Source organism: Heterocephalus glaber, unplaced genomic scaffold (assembly GCF_053883595.1).
Source record: "Heterocephalus glaber isolate CG9 unplaced genomic scaffold, H.glaber_assembly_v1.0 deba00001472, whole genome shotgun sequence".
NCBI lineage: Eukaryota > Metazoa > Chordata > Mammalia > Rodentia > Bathyergidae > Heterocephalus > Heterocephalus glaber.
In genome coordinates, this window is record NW_028258315.1 from 24,828,656 (window position 1) to 24,847,987 (window position 19,332).

Below are 19,332 nucleotides of genomic sequence, written 5' to 3' on the forward strand. Positions count from 1 at the left end.
GTCCTGCTCCGTAGACTTGGGGGTGGGGGTAGGACGGCAGCTGCAGCAGCGGCCATGGGGGCGGCGAGCGTGGGGCTGGTGGATTGTCACTGCCACCTCTCCGACCCGGACTTCGACAGCGTATGTGAGGGCGAGGCGGGACTTAGGGGAGTGGGGAGGTCCCCGTCTTTTCCCTGCAGATTTTCTTTTCTGTGTTCTTTTACCACATTGCCCCACATTCCCCTCAGGCTCTTGTCTATGGCCCTCTGTGACCTCCCTGATTTCGTATTTAACCTCAACCACACTGAGTTTTCTTTCTGACCCAGTAAAGTGTCTATCTCCACAAAGCTTGTATTGGCCGTTCCTGGTTCCTCTAGTCCTTTCTCTTACCCTCTGGGGGTTGAGCTATTTATCCCCGGGAATTGGTCACCCACTGCTTTCGCGCGCCCCAGTTCTAATGGGGAGAGAGACAAAACGCACAGGAACACACACAATCAGTTACAAAGTGTTTTGGCACGCTTGATTGGAAGCTAAACACTAATAATAGAGAAGGAAGAGTAGGTGTCATAGTTTCAGGGGAAAACTTTCTTAAGAGGCTAGGAAAATAGGCAGCTGAGCAAGGGGTGAGTTAGGGTGGTGAGGAAAGCAGGTAGGCTGCAGGTCCCAGAAGGAATGGAATTTGGGCCGTTCCTGTTATCAAAAGACTGGAGGAGCCTGATGAGCTTAGGAGCAGGAATGAAACAAGACTGGAGAAGTTTGCAGGAGAGCCGGATGGGGAATATCAGTGAGATAGGCCAGTAAGGAATTTGGATTGAATAAGACACACAGTTTTGATCGATTAAAGGTGAGGGTTTTAAGAGAAAGACAAGATCAGAGAACCGGATGAAGACTGTTCAGCTGCGCTACAGCAAATGGAGGGGAGGGGAGTTAGAGGCTGTTGCAGTATATAGATAAAGAGGGAGGTGAGTTGTACTATGATGGCAGAACAGGAGAGTCTGAGAGAAGTAGATGTAGTCATGATACATTGTAGAGATGGAGTCCATGGGATACTAGAGATGACAGTTTAGAGATGGAATCCACAGAACATGTTAAGGAATTAGATGTGGAGAACAAGAAAAAGGGAAGAATTGAGGTTAGCTCATTTTTAGCTTGTGCTGTGAAAAGATGGTAGTCCTGTTTACTGAGATAAGTGAAGAACAAGATTTGGGGAGGGGGGAAATGGGCAGAAGGAATAGGTTGTGGGGAGAACAGACTTGTGTTTGGAACAGATTGGAAAGCCTGTTTCCATCCAAGTAGAGAGGTCAAATGATCATTTTAAAATGTAAGTCATGGGTTCAGGAGAGTTATAAGCTGGAGATAAAAATTAGGGGTTCAACAAAGTGATATTTAAAACCATGAGAAGAGATGAGATTACTTAAAGCTAGGTTGGGCCGGGGATTTAGCTCAGTGGTTTCGCTGCCTGCTGCGCAAGCGCAAGTACCCGAGTTCAATCCCTGGTACCAAAAAACCAAAAGCGATTACTTAAGGCTAGTGCAGAGAGAAGAGGAGAGGGTCCTTAGGTCTGAAAGGGGAGGGAGAGCCAGTGGAGGAGAGTAAAACAGAGCCAGCAGCGAGAGAGTGGTGTTGTAGAAGCCAAGAATGGACAGTATTTTAAAAAGAGTAGGCAAATGAGGGGGACCAAATGTTGCTGAGGGGCAGAATAAGAGGAGGACAGAGAAATATCTTTTATTTATTTATTTATTTATTTATTTATTTTGGTACCAGGGATCGTGCACTGTGCACAGCAGGCGGCGCAACCGCTGAGCTAAATCCCCGGCCCTATTTTTTTTTTTTTTTTTTGGTACCGGGGATCAAACTCAGGTCCTTGGGCTTGCAAGGCAGGCACCGGAACCACTGAGCTAAATCCCCAGCCCAATATCTTTTATATTTGACAGAGAAGTTTCTGTTTTAACACAGTGGGAATTTCCACCACCCCATTCTATGTTAACATTATCATCTTGGTACCTCAATTGCATTGATATATGTATGCAGAGAGCAGTTACTTACTCATCTAAATAATGGTGATGACCTATGCTTACTTTAGGATCTGGATGATGTGTTGGAGAAAGCCAAGAAGGTAAGTCAGTATCTTTAATGGCCCTCATTTTGTTTGTTTTTCCTGCTAACATCAAGTTGTCTTAGCTTGGCATACTATGTTGTTTAGCTGTGCAATTTTTATATATACTATGGTGATGTTGCATCTGTAGTTAATATTAGGTTGCATTTACTAAGTGTTTACCGTGTGCCAGCACTGATCTAAGCCCTTTCTAAACTTTATTTCTTATAGAGTTTCAGTCTTCTGAAGAAGTTACTATTTTATAGCCAGCTGTTCCTCCATTTACTAAGTGAGGAAGCTAAGGCCTAAAAATCAGTAATGGGTCTGAAGATACATGCTAGTGAAGTGACAGAGACAGATTAATCTGAATTCAGAATGTGTTCCTGAAGCCAACCTGGTTATCACCAGTACAGAACAAATTGGTCCTTCTGTCCTTAAAATTCTGGAGAAAATTCTGGCTATATTATTAAAGTTTTCTGAAACATTTCGATTTGTTAGGAAAAATTATTTTTGGAAGTGTTTATGAAATTTATTGCAACTAGCATTTTGTAGTCTTCTCAGAAATTGATATATAGAGCCAGAAATGGTTGTATATTAATGCACTTTTACGTACAGCAACTTTCAGGTTAATTAGATGTATGGACTTTGGGATCACATAAGCCTCATGATCTTGGGCAAGTTGTTTGATTACATTCTAAATCTAATTCATAGGTTTATGTAGATTAAATGAGGTAATATTTATATTTCACTTGATTTATATTAACTGTGTGTGTTATTTGGGACTCTTAACTATCTGTATTTTTTTCAGGCTAACATTGTGGCCCTTGTAGCAGTTGCTGAACATTCGAGAGAATTTGAAAAGACTATTCAACTTTCAGAAAGGTGCTACTTTAGTTAAGTTTTTAAAGGGTTTCTAATAAGGACACGGTTATGATGTTAGATGTATAATATCAGACACCTATTTTAGAGGGTGAAGAGGAAAAAAACCTATTAACATAGCCCTGAAAAGAGATTGTTTTCTGCTGTTTCTTCAGAATGACATCACAGTCTCCTTGTCTATTATTCCTCTTACTTTTTTTCTCCATGTTTAGGTATAGTGGGTTCATCCTGCCATGCTTAGGTGTTCATCCAGTGCAGGGGCTTTCACCAGAAGACCAAAGAAGTGTCACATTAAAGGTAACAGTCATGTAAACCAAAACCCATTAAAAATGATAACTCTTGGGGCCGGGGATTTAGCTCAGTGATTCTGCCACCTGCCTCACAAGCGCAAGGTCCCGAGTTCAATCCCCGGTACCAAAAAAAAGATAACTTTTGGCCCAATAATCCTCCTCTAATTTATATTCTAAGAAAATAACCCAAAAGAAGCACTACCTTCTTTTACAAATATGTTCATTGCAACATTGTCTGTAGAGATAAATGTAATAGAGAAAAATGGAAACCGCCTAGGGCTTCAGAAATAAAGGAATGGTTATGTAACTCACAGTGTTAAATATAATACATTAATAGGAAATGCTTGTCGTAACAGGGAGAAGAGCAGGATACCAAATAGTTTCTAGAATATTAGAAACACACATGAAAACATAGTTTATGAAGGAAAAGACTGGAGATAAAACACAGAAGTGATGGTAATTATAGGTTACTTTTTTCACATTTTTTGGTCCTGGGGTCATATTGCTTTTGCAAACAAAACAAAAAGTGATCTGGGAAAAGGAAGATACGGATTCATAGGTGCTGTACGTTAAGGGGACAGGTGAGTTCAAGTCAGGGGTGTCTTCTTTGCAGGTAGAGGCATCACTGCCGGAGTGCGCTTGGTCTGCCAAAATGCGCTGGGTTTGTACTCTGCAGAACCTCCCACGGGTGTCACTGACCCTCAGCCACTGTTAGGGCTGTGTCTAGATGTCCCCCAAAGCCTCATGCTTTCTCCGAAGTGGCTGGATCTAGAGTGTGTAATTGACTCATGGAGGGGCAATGCCCTAGGGCACTAGGAATAAGGGCATCAGTGCTACCCGCCCTAAGAAGCCTGACTAAGACAGAAGGGGCAGGAAGGCGCTGTTAAGGTCCCTGTTACCTTTGCTTGTATGTGCCATGTTGTTTCTTCTCTGTGATACCTGTTTGCCATCCCTGCCTTGAAGACAGCCAATTGTGGACTGAAACCTCTCTGAACTACAAGCCAAATAAACCTTCTCCCCTTTAACTTTAGGTGTCAGGTATTTTGTCTCAGCAACAAGAGAAAAGTAACTAAGACAGCTATCAATATGGCTTATGTTTCATGCTCATGTCCTGACTTAGCATCACAAAGATGCTTAATTTCTTGGGTGCTTTATTATGTAATGGATTTGATAGTTCCATTCCAGAAATGTAATTACTGTTTGTTACCTATGAATAAATTAAAGTACATGCCACTTTTTTATATAATATATTTCTGTCCTTCTGTGACGATAGCCAGGACAGCTCTGTGTTTGTTTGTTTGTGTACTAGGGGTTGATTCCAGGGCCTTCTCACTGAGCTACATCCCCAGCCCATTTTTATTTTTTATTTTGAGATACAGTCTCACTAGTTGCTAAGTTGTCCAGGCTTGCCTTGAATTTACAATCCTGCATCAGCCTCCCAGAGTGCTGGGATTATAGGCATGCATCATTATGTCTGGCTAGTTCTGCTTATTTCAAAACAAAATTAGTTGTAATTCACTTCAGGGAAAAAACACTTATGCTGTTGTCCTCCTGAGTTGTTGAGTGTGATACAATTAGCTTTATTGCCACAGAGTTACAATTCGCAAAATGTTGAGAATCATGGCAGGAGCACACTATGTACTCGGCAGTCCCTGTACTGTTTATGTAGACATTTATGCTCATAAGCATCCATTATTTGGTCAGCCAGTGTTTGGTGAGCATCTCCTATGTGCCAGCCACTGCTCTCAGCATGGAGAGAGCCTTCTCTTGGAAGCAAGATTCTAGATGGGGCAGACAGCGCTCACACAAAAAGGAAAATGAGACAGTGTTACTCGGAAGCCGGGTCCTAACACGGTGGGGTCCTGACATTGCAAAGAACTGGCCACACACCTTGATTCTGTGTGTCTTTGATGAAAGATTTTAAATAAGACACATAGACTATCATATAGAATATAGGTAGGGTTTATTGCAAAATGATAGATTTTCAGAGAGCAAGAAAGGATACACCTTCAAGCATGAAGGTGGGCAGATGCCAAAATGGCAGTGGCACTGAGTGACCCTTGAGATTACATTTATGTGATTGACTGAGTCCTCCAAGGACTGTCCTTTATGTCCTCAGAGGTCATTGTTCCTGTGCAGATAAAATGGGCCCTGTTGACCTACTTCATAGAGAAGTGGGTGCCTGTTTACTCCTTAGGTGAATGTCTCCATTTAGTTGGTTTTGAAGCCTTTAGGTTTTTCTAACCCTTTACCCGTGGTCTGGACTTGATCAGCAGACTTGGAGGCTGACACAGACTCTAAGAGAAAGTTTGAAACCACAAACTTCCATGGATTTTATCTACAGCTAATAATTCGAAAGCCAAGGCAGGTCTTCACTTTTCAGTTAGCCCAGCCGCCTGTCTCCAGGCCTGCTAATGACTAACTTTCTGTGTAATAGCACTAAGTGCTTTGAAGAAAAAAAACCAAAAACAAGATTATGTGTAGGGGTTGTTGATTTTTAATGATTTTCCACACCTGTAATCCCAGAACTTGAAGCAGAAGGATTGCTACAAGTGCAAGGCCGGCCTGGGCTATATAGTGAGTGCAAGCAAGGCCAGCCTGAACTACAGAGCAAGAGACCTTATCTCGAAAACCAAACCCAAACACATGTAAATAATGGTGTCATCAGGGAAGGCTTGTGAGCTACAACCCAAATGCCACAAAGGATATGACAGTGCAGAGAGAGGTTAAGAGGGTCGCAGATAAAGGAAGCCTCAAAGCACAAAGATCCTCAAGCCTGATTAGACCAAGAAGTGGGAAGAAAGCCAGTGTGGCTGGAAGAAAGGCAAAGTGATGGTGGGTGGGTCAGAGGGACTGGGTGGAGAGCTCATTAGGACCCTGATGGATTTCAGCTTTCAGGGAATGCACTATACACTCCTCCCTCCTTCCCTTTTGTCCTTCCTTCTTCGCATCCTTCCTTCTTTCCTTCTTTTTTTTCCCCCTTCTTTCTTGACTGCCCTTTTTTCTACCTTCCTCCTCCCTTCAGCAGCATGAGCTTTGAAGCCAGAGAGGCCTGGTTTCCTGGCTTCTGTGATTTGTGGCATTTACTTTGCCAAGTCTCAACTTCCAAAATTATAAATCTTCAGTAATTATGTAGTTTTATTACCCCTCAAGCATAGGGTATGGAGAAAAGAATTTTTTAAAAACCCATAATAGAATCATTAGCTGTTAAGTGTGAGAACCAGCCTATGAGTTTATCCCTGATGCAGGGTGGGGAATGAAAGACAAAAGACACAAAGATAATTTACAGTGAGGGGACCAGGGGCCTCTGCTACTAGTGGACAAAGAACCCTGAGCGTTTGGTTCACATCACTTTATTTTTTTGGTACCAGGGATCCAACTTGGATCCTTGTGCTTGTGAGGCAGACAGCGGGAGGCACCACTGAGCTACAACCCTGGCCCTCGCATCGCTTTTATTCACTTAGACATGGGAGCAAACAGTTGGGTTAAGAGACGATTCATCTGCCTCTCGTGCCCAGGTAAACACCCAGATTCTCACCTGTGCTGACTTTTCTCTGGGACTTGCCACATGCTGGTCAGCCTGCACATCGCCCAAGGAGGCGCTTCTTCTTGTTTTTTCTTTTGTGCTCCCAGCGAATGTCAGCTAAGCCTCGCTCCTCATTATCTGGTCTCCTGTAGTTAAGGAACTTGAGACCTTATGGGAGTAGGGAAATGGGAATAGAAATGAGGTCAGACATAGACCCTTGTGTTCACATGTGGTAGCCCATGCCTATAATCCCAGCACTAGGAGGCTGAGGCAGGAAGATCACTGAGTTCAAGGCCAGCCTAGGCTGCATAGTGAGTTCAAGACTAAATAGCAAGACTCTTGTCTCAAAAACAAACAATAGATATAAGTATCCTTATAAATATTTTTACATTTACTAAAATAAATGATAAAGACTATACCCACTTCTCCAAATCTAAGAGATATGGACTAATTTGGATATTTGATTTGGAAAAAGCTTGTCTGACATGATTTCACTAACCCACCTTGTTGTCAGACAACTTCTCTGATACCTATGGACATACACCCATTGCTTCTCATGACAGTGTTAATTCTTCATCAGGTCCACTAGAATATATTCTAAGGTCTCTCGCTCTCTCAGGGTCTCTCTCTCCCCCAACTCTCCTCCTGTCCCTCTATTATCTGCTTTATCTCCCTTTTAATTCTCTCTTATTCTGATTATCATCAGAAGTACTTTGCAATTTACATGTCCTAAACTAAAATCCACAAAGTAGTTTAATTATAATTGTGTATATGTGTATAGGCATGTTTAAGTGTAGGTATTTGTGTAGATAAAAGCACACATTGGTTGGTTATGACCCACTAAGTTGGTTTCAAGACTCATAGTATCATAACCTACTAATTGTCACACTTACCATTTGAAAAGATACTGTAAAAAAATAAAAATAAATAATTTTAAAAAATAAATACTAATTACCTGCAACTAGAAAGCACTGTATTTCTCAGTGATGAATACTGAACCCTTCTTAAAGCCCTGAAAGTGTAATTTTTATGCAGGGTGAGCAATCATGCTTTCAGAACTGGAGTTGGTTGTGTGAAGCCAACTCTGGGTTCTTAATTTATGAGTCATTTAATTTTCCATTTCATTTTCCACTAGCATTTTTTTTTTGGAAAATCAGTTTGCTTGAAAATCTCTTATTAGGAATAATCATTTGAGAGCTCACAGACTTCTAGAAAAGATCTAATGGTATAAGAAGTTTAAGCAATTGTTTTAAATTTTGTATTTGAATTTTATTTAATAATTTTATTCTGAAGATTAAGAATTTATTTTTATCCTACTCTTTGAACACTATATCTTTATCCACCTCTATGATATTTATCATAGAATCTCATCTTTATCATTGTGTCCAACATTTATTTAAAATGTCAGATCTGTGTTCAGTCTAAGTAATGGGAAAGCCTCTTGTTAAGGACATAAAATGGACTCGGATTTCTCTTGAATTTTGGGAGATGCTGACAGGGTACTGCTGCATGCATTTGACGGTCGACCGTCTGTGGCCATGGAGGGCGTCAGAGCTGGGTACTTCTTCTCGATTCCACCATCTATCATAAGGAGTGGACAGGTAGGCTCTTTCATTAAAATGTAGCTAACTGTTTGAGAAATATAATTTAAAGTATACGCTTTGACAGTGTACTTGTGATACTACTCTAGTTTCATTAAACAATTAATCTTAGGTCACTATCCCACACATATTAACTAAAAAATGTATCAAGGACCTAAATATAAGAGCTAAAATTCAAAAACTCTCAGAAGAAAACAGGTCTACATTTTTTGACCTGAGATTAGGTAATAGTTTCCGAAATATGACAGCAAAGCCCAAGCAGCCAAAGAAAACCATGGGTAAGCTGGGTATCATCTAAATTTAAAACTTCCACAATTAAAAAAAAAAGACTTTGAGGGGCTGGGGATTTAGCTCAGTGGTTTCACCACCTACTGCACAAGCGCAAGGACCCGAGTTCAATCCCCAGTACCAAAAGAGAGAGAGAGAGAGAGAGAGAGAAAGACTTATATTTTAGTACACACTATCAAAGCAAAAAGACAATCCACACAAAGAGAAAAAATATTTGGAAATCATGTACTCAATAAGGGTCAAATATCCAGAATATTATAAAGCACCATTACAATTCAACAATAAGAAAACAAATACATAACTTGATTAAAAATGGGCAAAGGATTTAAGTAGATACTTAAGAAAATAGGCTGGACATGGTGGCACATGCCCATAATTCCTGCACTTGGGAGGCTGAGGCAAGAGGATTGCCAGCCTGGGCTACATAGCGAGGCCCTGTCTCAAAATACCAAAAGAAGAAAAGAAAAGAAAACATACAAATAGGCAATAAACACATAAAAAGATGTGCAACCTCATTTTCTGTTATGGAAATGCAGATCAAAGGCATATTGAAGCCAGGAGTGGTAGCGCATGCCTGTAGTGTCAACACTCAGGAGGCTGAGGCAGGAGGACCACTGTGAGTTTGAGGCCGACCTGAACTACATAGCAAGACCATGTCTTAACAAACAGGGCTGGAGATTTAGTTCAGTGGCCGTGCCTCCCTTGCAAGTGCAAGGTCTTGAGTTCAGTCCCCAGTACTAAAACAAAACACAAACAGGCATGTTCAGACACCACTTCATATCCACCCAATTTGGCAGTTCCTCAAAAAATTAAATACAGAATTATCATGGGACTCAGCATTTCCACACTTAGGAGAACACCCAAAAGAAAGGAAAACATGTCCACCTAAAAACTCATACATGAATATTTATAGCAGCATTATTCATAATAGCCAAAACAATGTCCTTCATCTGATGAATAGGTAAACAAAAGGTGATATACCCATACAGTGGAATACTATTCTGTCATGAAAGAGATGAACTGCCCACTCATGCTACCACATGGGATATACCTTGAAAACACTGTGGTAGGAGAAGACAGCCAGACAGAAAAGACTGGGTGTGGTGTGATTCCATTTATACAAAATACCCAGGCTAGGCAAATCCAGAGATAAAGTAGATTAGTGGTTTCCAGGGCTTGGAGGGGAGAAGGGAGAATGACTGCTGATGGGTAAAGAGTTTCTGTTGGGGGTGATGACCAAGTCTGTGCAGCCTTGTGAGTGTAGTGAAAACACTGAATTGTACATTTTAATGAGTAAATATGGCATGTGAATTATAGCTTAGAAAAACTAAGGTAATTTACTGTACTTCATCAATTTTAAGATAATCACTTTTTCCTATTTTATCTGTGAAATTATGCATGTTACAATCAATGGTGACTTAAGGTTCTATGAGGTGCAGTAAGTGGTCTGTCAGTATAGAAAAACCAGTGTAGGTTGGGAGTGCAGAACTGAAACAGTCAAGATTTTAAAAACATCTTTGTTAGCAACCATTTATCTTTTTTGTTGTTGTTTTTAAATTGTAATTTTTAAAAGCAGATATGTTGAAGACCATATCCATGGTGACTCACCCCTTATAGGTGTGTGGTTCTGTGAGTTCTGACGAATGTGTACTGCTGTGAACACCACCACATCCCAGATGCAGAATACTTCTGTCATCCCTGTAGCCGCCCATGCATCTTTCTAGTCCGTACACTCCTCCCTGTCTCTGGCAACCATTCTGATTCCTCTTCCCCTAGTGTTGCATTTTTGGACATTGTATAAATGAAAGCTTTTTTGTGTGCTTTGTGATCTGGTTTCTTTCACTTAATGGTTTTGGACCTATGTGTGCTGTTGCATGAATAAGTAGTCCTTTTAATTTTGATTGCTGGGTAATAGACACATGGGTGTACCGTCATTTACCCACGCGCCAGCTGATGGACATTTGGGTTGTTTCCGGTTTGGGACTATCAGGGAAAGAGCAACGATAAACATATCCATGGAGGTCTTTGGACATATATTTGCATTTCTCTCATGTTATTAACTGCAGTGGGATTACTGAATCACAGTGTGGATGTACCATAATTTAAATATTACCTTTAAAAAAGATTGGAGTTTTTCCACTTTTTTTCTGGTATAAACAAGGTTTATAACACACACAAACACATAGGCACAATTGACCAGTTGTCTCCTATAAATGAAATAGCTGAGTGTGTGTGTGTGTGTGTGTGTGTGTGTGTGTGTGTTTGAGACCGTCTCACTATGTAGTTCAGGCAGGCCTTGAACTCACTGTGTAGCCCAGGCTGGCCTCGGACTAGTGGAGATCCTCCTGCCCCAGCCCCCCAGAGTGTGGGATTACAGGCATGTGCCACCACGCCCAGCACTGAGAATATATTTCTAAAATTCTGATCTAAATGGTCATATTTCCTGCAGGGAAATTTGTAGCAGTTCCACCGTTATCAACAGCGCATGAGAGTACTCATTTGTGTGCTTTTGAAATATAATCTTAAGAAATTTTAACAATGTCCCACTGTGCAGCATGTGTCCCCTTACCATTTTTTCAAGTGCAGTGTCAGCAAAACAGTTGCATTTTTAGCATAAAACTGATTGAACTCACTGCAGTCCTTAAACTCCATACTTCAAGAATTATAAACAAGAAATAAAAGCATCCACTACCTGATCTAAAACTGAGATGTCCAAAACAACTTTAGATTTATATATACATAAACCCTTGAGTGACTTAAAGCGAATGGTAGAAAGAAACTGAGTGAACCAATGGTAGGGAAATGACAGAGCTCTTCCTTGGATCCTCCAGTGGGCATTTGGTGTCAGGTGTTTGGCTTTCTTGTTGGGTGTACTTCATTTTTGCTATGGTTATTTTTTTGACTCCCTGGAAGCTTTGGATAATTTTTGGCAATGAGTATTTATATTTTAACATAACTGTTAGGCACCTGGATAGCATTAATCAATTGAATATGAAACATGAATTTTAGATTCTTGCAGAATAAAATGCATTCGCGTGTAGGTTCTCATGTTCTCGGCTTTTAAACCTAACTAGCTTTCTCTTTTCTTTAAGAAGCAGAAACTCGTGAAACAATTGCCTTTGACATCTATCTGCTTAGAAACAGATTCACCTGCACTAGGGCCAGAAAAACAGGTACACGACTTTCTAATTTCTACGTTACTTAGACTGTATCTTTCATTTAAGCTGTTTTCAATTATCTGTGTTTGCCAGTGCAGTACAGTGTAAATACAGTGGAATCACAATGCGAGGTTGAGAGTTCATGTTGAGTATTTTCTCTTAAACATAGCTATTTTGCTGCTGAGAATATTATTTGATATTTAATAAGGAGCACATCTTGATTTATGTAGTAATGAGAGTGTAGTAAAAAGTAGTGTCTTCCCAGCACTTGGGAGGCTGAGGCAGGAGGATCATCACAAGTTCAACGCCAGTCTGGGCTACATGGTGAGACCTTGTCTCAAAAAAACAAAAAAAAGTAGTGTCTGAAATCAGAAAGACTTAGACTCCGTTTCTTATCCACTGTTGATTTTAACCAAACTAAATCTCTCTGAGACTCTTCTTTCTTTAATAAAACATAGGTTAAATAATAAAATACTTTAAAGATTACATGAAGTAATGTATGTGAAAGTGCATAGCAGTGACTGATATATAGTAGGTGATCAATAAATATTCATTTTTCTTTTAATTGGCATGTTATAATGGGGTTTTATTTCTTAAAGTACAAGTAGTGATATAACCATATATTTATGTACCCTTTGCTGTAGTATCTCATTTCATTATTTATAATCACAAGGAATCATAGTTTAAATTTCATATACTCTTTCATATTGCTACTGTTTTAAATTACAATATTTTGAAGGGAAGCCTCAGTATCTTTCAGACAGCGTCTGTCACTGTTACCGCCTATGTATAATTTAGTAAGTGCCCAGCATCTCCATGTCTGCCAAATTCAGAGAGCAGGCACTCAAAATTCAGAGGTTTAGAAGCAGTAGAGATTATTGTGTGATTATTAACAAACTGTCATTATTTGTGATTTCAATGTGATGATATCTAAATAATTATATATATTTAGAAATCAGCTTTTATAAGAATATAAAAGATAGAAGAATGGGAAAGGATCAAAACCCCGTTGTTTGCTGTTTGGGCATAGAATGGCATTGAATTGTCCTGATGAGTGTGAAATAGAAGGAAAAGAACTTAGCATTCTTCTCTCTAAACAAGAATAATTTTGAAGTGCTGCTGTAACTCTAGTTTTCTCTTTGTATCTAGTTGGTCAGACAGAACTGTGAGCTTGAGGCACAGCGCCTTGCGCAAAGTAGATACTCAATAAACATTTATGGAATAAGTGCACTTCTAGCCAGATCTGCTTTTTACCAAGTTAAATATGCCCTAGAAAGTTACACAGTTTACGTAAATAAGAAAAATAAAACCATCGGCCACTCTGATTGATTATCCCTGCACTACAATAGCTAGATAAACTCTGACATCAGATTGCTTGGGTGTAAATCTCAGCCACGCTACTTACTGGCTGTTTAGGATCCCTTCTTGCTTATGAAGGATGATACAGCTAAAACTGTACCTGGCTCATAGAATTGTTTTGAGGAGCAAATAAGATAGTCCATGTAAAGCTTAGAACAAAGCCTTACCTATAAAGAAAGCATGAAGCAAATATAAATTCTACATCCTATCAGATTGTTTTATATCTATATATTACATACATGTATGTTTCATAAAAATAAGATTAGCTTGAGCATGTTATTTCATAACTTGCTTTCATACAGTGTCTGCATATATGATAAATAATATTTAATAATTACATAATATCCCAGTGTTAAAACTTGATATTGGTCACTTAGAGTATATTATAAACAATGTGATATACATCCTTGAACATAAACCCTTATGTACACTTTTCATTGTTTTGTTAGGCCAAAGAGTTTTGTTTTTCTTTTTTAACCTCAATAGTAATTTTATTGCTCCAAGTATTATCCTGAGTAGATACTTCTTCACAGTGATAATTTATTTCGTCAAATTTAAATCTTACTGGTTATGGATACACCATTATTTTCTGACCATTAAGGAAGAAAAATCGCTGTCAGTTATACTAAGACATCCCACCAAGTGTGAGTAAAATGCCTATCAGTTTCAGAGATATTGAAATGGGGGTATTTTAGAATCAATGAACTACAAATACATCATCTAGTCTTTCCTCCACCTGATGGTGTTTTGGAATCAAACTGCCACGTAGCTGTAGGTAAGGGGCCCTGCAGCAGTGCAGTGACCTTTCTGAGGTCACTTAAGCAACAAACCCAGGGACACTTAATCCGTCAGGCAGCAGGCTCCAGGTGGTCCGTTCCCAGATGGCCTCCTGTGCTCTGGCTTGGGCTTCAGCTGTCCATACCTCGAGTTCTTTTCAGGGGCGACATAGACCTCGAATCAACTTTGCAGCCGTATCCCCCGTCCCTGCCTTTATCCCTCTCTTTTAGTTTAGTTTTTGTTTTTTTTTTCAGTATCAGGGTCGAACTCGGGACCTTGCACTTGCAAGGCAGGTGATGGAACCACTGAGCTGAATCCCAGGCCCGCCTATCCCTCTCTTTTAAGAAAGCACTAATTAAAATAAGAAAGTAATTTTAAGAGAAAAGAAACAAAGGAGCTCATCAGTCATTTTCTTCTGCTTCAGCCATAGTCTCCAAAGATCCTCTTCCCTTGAGTGTCTCGTTTGAATTATTGTCTGCTTTGTTCTGTTTCAGGTACGAAATGAGCCCTGCAACATTTCCATCTCTGCAGAATACATTGCCCAAGTGAAAGGGGTCCCAGTGGAAGAAGTTATCCGAGTGACCACACAGAATGCACTGAAACTGTTTCCCAACCTGCGACATCTGCTCCCAAAGTAGCTTCGGAGCCATGCATCACAGAGCCACGTCAGCTGTGGGGCAACATTTAAGAAAAAGAAATGTTCTGATTAGGAACCTGAACTGTGCATAGGGATAGAGAAGTATTTCTCTTAGAAATAAAGTAACGGGGAGGGGGAATTAAACTGGGCTGGGGTCCTGAATCAAGGTTAGGTTCTGACTCTCTCCCGGTGCTCCTTTTCTGTTAGCCAAGTCCTGGCAGGAGATGAGGAAAATGCTACCTGATACTTCCCACCTTTCGCCACTAACTAGAGCTGCCATCTGAACCACAGCCATTGCTTCTAGGAGAGGGGGCTCCTGCAGGCCAGGGCCACCGTGCCGTCAGAGGGCCGAGGAGGCTGAGGTCTGGTCCTCTGTGAGTTCTGTTTCCATGGGATTGAACCAGCACATGCCACACATCTGTAGTGATGCCTCGGTTCATGAACACCTTCATTTGCAAACAGTTTGGCTCACACACAGAAGTATTTGGCAGAATTTTGTTTTTGTTTGCAAACTCAGCATTGGGGTGATGAACATGACCATAGCCATCTTTCCTGGACAGACACAGACGTGGCCCTCTTTTCCAGAATCATGGAATGAATTGAGTTCAAGAACTGAGGAACCACTGTAGTTTCTTACACTATGAGAAATCTCTAGGTACATGCCCCTGTCCAGCCGCCAAGGAGACCCCGCGCACTGCTGCCAACGCCCCGGCAGAGAAGCTGAGGCAGAGAAGCTGAGGTCAACGCCAAATCTGAAATATTTAAACTATTTTCACAGTGCAGACAATTAAGTGCGTTGCTGTGGGCGATGGTGCTGTTGGTAAAACATGTCTCCTGATCTCTTTTACAACAAACAAATTTCCATCTGGATATGTGCCAACCGTTTTTGACAACTATGCAGTCACAGTTATGATTGGTGGAGAGCCATATACTCTTGGGCTCTTTGATACTGCAGGACAAGAGGATTATGACAGACTACGACCATTGAGTTATTCACAAACATGTATTTCTGGTCCGTTTTTCAGTGGTCTCCATCCTCATTTGAAAACGTGAAAGAAGAGTGGGTGCCTGAGATAACTCACCACTGTCCAAAGACTCCCTTCTTGCTTGTTGGGACCCAAATTGGTCCCAGAGATGACCCCTCTACTATTGAGAAACTTGCCAAGGACAAACAAACCTATCACTCCAGAGACTGCTGAAAAGCTGGCCCGAGATCTGAAGGCTGTCACGTATGTGGAGTGTTCTGCACTCACACGGAAAGGCCTGAAGAGTGTGTTTGATGAAGCAATATTGGCTGCCCTGGAACCTCCAGAACTGAAGAAAGCCCCAGATGTGTGCTGCTATGAACATCTTTCCAGATCCCTTTGCACAGCTGGTGTCGTCATCATACTAAAAGCAATGTTTAAATCAAACTAAAGATTAAAAATTAAAATTTGTTTCTGCAATAATGACAGATGCCCTTCACCTACCCACATGCACTCGTGTGAGACAAGGCCAATAGGTATGCCCCCCACCCCTCCCAGTACTAGTTAATTTTGAGTAATTGTGATTGTCAGGAAAGTGATCAGTACTAGTTTTTGTTTTGTTTCAAAGGAACTTTTTTTGTTGTTTTTTAAAAAGTAAGGCATGCTTGTGGTGACTCTGTAACAGACGAATTTGAATTGGTGAAGCTGCTCCCTGGTTCCACTTGAGAATAACCTGGGACATCTTAGGGGGTTTTTTTCCCCTTCTTTTTTGGGGGGAGTGTGTGGGGGGTTTATTTTTTAGTCTTGTTTTTTTAATTCATTAAGTAGTGGAAAGCCCTTAGGGGAGGAGGATGGATTGATTCCACATTCCACTTCCTAGATCTAGTTTAGAAAAACGTGTTCCCTACCTGGTGCTCTTAGGAAGGAGTATAGTAAATGCCTCATTTAATACTATACTCCTTTTTGAAAGTTGCCTTTTTTCTCTCCACCCTTGAGTAGATCCAGTATTTGATGAAACTCATGAAAGTGGGTGGAAGCTGTCTTGCCCCTCCTCTTTTCTAGGCTGTGCTCTGTATGTGACTGTGACTTTCAAGGAAATTTGTTTGCCACTTGCTAATTTCTTTTTTGAAGTTAATTTTAACTTCTTTCACTGATAAATGAAGAAAAGTATTGCATCTTTTGAAATACACCAAATGGATTGAGTTTGTAATTTAAAAATTTTCCCCATCAAAAAAAAAAAAAAGAAATCTCTTCTGAGCCTGTAAAACTGAACATTTAATACTTTCAGTTATTTTTCTTTAAGAGAAAAATACACAAAGTTTTCACTCTGATTTTGAGTTAGGAGGCCACTCTATGTAATCATTATTAAATACCAGGCCTAAACATTTAGTTAATAAACTGATTTTAAGTTCCAACCTGAATATTGTCCCATATTTAAAATATAAATGGCTTTATTGAAAATATCTGACTTTTCTGTTATGCAATAGTATTTTATGTTTTTACATTTAAAAAATCTTAGTTGTAAAAACGGTTCTGCAGATTGGTGGTGGCAGTGTTGTACAGCCCTACAAATGTACTCAAGGCCACTGATCTGAACACTTAAAAAATGGTCAAGATGGTGAATTTTTTTATGGTTTTAAAACTTTCTTTGATAATTAGTGGTTAGTCCTCATTCACATTGACTATATTTTCTTTCTTTCTTTTTTTGGTACTGAGGCTCGAACTCGGGACCTTGCACTTTTGAGGCAGGTGCCGGAACCACTGAGCTAAATCCCCACCCCTCACATTGACTATAGATTTTGGAAAGTGGTAAGAGGAACGTAGATGACCAGAGTACAGAGCTGTGTAGTGAATCCTCACCCTCATTGCCTTTTCTGGACAGCAGCACTTGGCTACCATGTGGGACGTTCCCTATTCCTTTGGCCAGGCAGCGTTGTGGAGCCTGGTATTGATGTTCATATCTGGGGTTTCCATACCCTTCATGGCAAAGTTCCAGGTCTCTCTGAGTCCCCGAGGAGCATGTTGATTATTGAAGCCTGCTCCATGTATGAATTTGTCAATGAACGTTGATGATAATATGCTTGGGTCACAGCCTCGTTGGTGGCAGCAAGTCTCTTCATCTTACCACCCTCCTTTGTGGGAGCCATTCTGCCAGACCCAGGCTGGAAAGGACCGGATGGTGAAATGTATATCAATATTTGCAGTTTACCAGGTGTTGTGATCATACAAACACCGGGTATTTAACACTGGGACCAAATCCTAACATCCAGGTTTGAAGGGGAGGATGTAGTTTATTTGGGTTATTTTTTCAGAGGTTTTAGTCCATGGCTGGCTGGCTTCAAGGCAGGACCCTCATGGCAGAAGGGCCTGGTGGAGCAAAGCTGCTCATTTCATGGTGGCCAGGAAGCAGCACAGGGGAAGAGCACCAGTGAGATCTACACCCTCCACCCCAGCAGGGACCCACCTCCAACTGGGCCCACCCCCCAACAGCACAGTCTGCTGTGAACATCAGTGGGCTAATCACAGGAGTATGGTGGCCGTGATCCAGTCAGCTCTCCAGGAGTCTCGTAATCTAGTCAACACGGCAGGATTAGTTGGCACAGGCAGCCAATGCTGGAGAAGTACTTAGAGGAAAATACAGCTTCCTAAGAAAGTAATTCTATATAACAGATCTTCAGTAGATATTTCAAAATGAATTCATTTATAGAAGTGCTAGGGCACATTGTCCAAACCAAAGCAACTAAGAAACAGAATAGGATACTTCATGAGTATATTATGTAGCTTTCTGTTACTGTAACAAAATACCTGAGACAATCACCATTTCAAGAGAAGGTTTATTTTGCCTCACAGTCTCAGAGGTTCCAGTCGATGGATGTTGGGTGAGGCAGCCCATCGTGCTGAGGAGTGTGTAGTGCAGCGAAGTCACCTCATGGATGCAAGAGGGGAAGAGACTGACCTAAAGCCTCCCCTACACTCACTCCACCTCTTAACATTCCCACCAGCACCACAGGCTGGAGACCAGGTCTCCCACACATGGGCCCTGGGGGGACACTTAAGACCCAAACTATAGCAATGAGATGACATAGCACCCCATCCCCATCACTGTAGGAATTACAGGCAAAATTCCTACGTCTACCAGGAGGTTATGTTAAAACCAGTCTTGTGAGCTCTCAACTCTCCATTTCTTTTCCCTCTTTCCTACCACCTTGTCCACATTCCCTTTGTCAAACTCTCACCTTTGAGTCTGTAAATGTTCAACTTAAATGGCTTCCCCTTGTCTGGTCACCCTAGGCAGACACGATCCTGGCCCACGAGAGTGTCCGGCCATTTTCCTCATTTACCCACCTGTTGTTTGTTTTGTGTATTCCATAAACAGTTATTCTACTAGCTTTCCCATTCCAAGGATACAATACCCAGCCTGTTAAAGGAGAAGAGGTATATGAGATGTGATCTAAAAATATGGTGAATATTTAAATAAAAGTTATATTACAGTAAAAGACACTGCCATTAATCCCTCTCAAAATCCTCCCCCTTGTTTCAAGCACATCCCATTGTTCTTGCTACTTTCTAAAGCAGTTCTGCAAGTCTTCTATCTTGAAAATTTTTAATTGCACTGTGGTGTCTGCCTCTGTGTCCTGAAACAATTCAAAACCTTTATTGTTCATAGTCATTTTGACTTTGGCGAACAGCTTGAACTGCTGGCATGGTGTCATATTTCATGCATATGGTGGATGAGGACACACAGTAATGTTTTTATTTAACTGAAACTGATGTAAAT

At 40.7% G+C, this 19,332-nt stretch overlaps 1 protein-coding gene and 1 pseudogene across 6 annotated transcripts; both read left to right on the forward strand.

The window, feature by feature from the left end:
- Nucleotides 1-11: 11 nt before the first annotated feature.
- Tatdn3 (TatD DNase domain containing 3) lies at nucleotides 12-16,037 on the forward strand. 6 transcript variants are annotated; one of them, XR_015439391.1, is made up of 7 exons: nucleotides 12-120; nucleotides 2,063-2,095; nucleotides 2,883-2,956; nucleotides 3,166-3,250; nucleotides 8,219-8,370; nucleotides 11,751-11,831; nucleotides 14,447-16,037. XR_015439391.1 is itself a non-coding variant. In XM_087181877.1 (6 exons), exons 1-6 carry the CDS (start codon nucleotides 55-57, stop codon nucleotides 14,588-14,590), a joined length of 483 nt encoding a protein of 160 aa, XP_087038003.1. In that variant the 5' UTR covers nucleotides 12-54; the 3' UTR covers nucleotides 14,591-16,037. The 6 variants fall into 6 exon arrangements, 2 of the variants coding, with proteins under 2 accessions (XP_087038003.1, XP_087038004.1); XR_015439392.1 differs by having other exon boundaries at nucleotides 11,754-11,831; XR_015439393.1 differs by having other exon boundaries at nucleotides 15,615-15,721.
- Nucleotides 15,355-16,975, forward strand: LOC110349742 (cell division control protein 42 homolog pseudogene; annotated as a pseudogene).
- The last annotated feature ends 2,357 nt before the right edge of the window (nucleotides 16,976-19,332 follow it).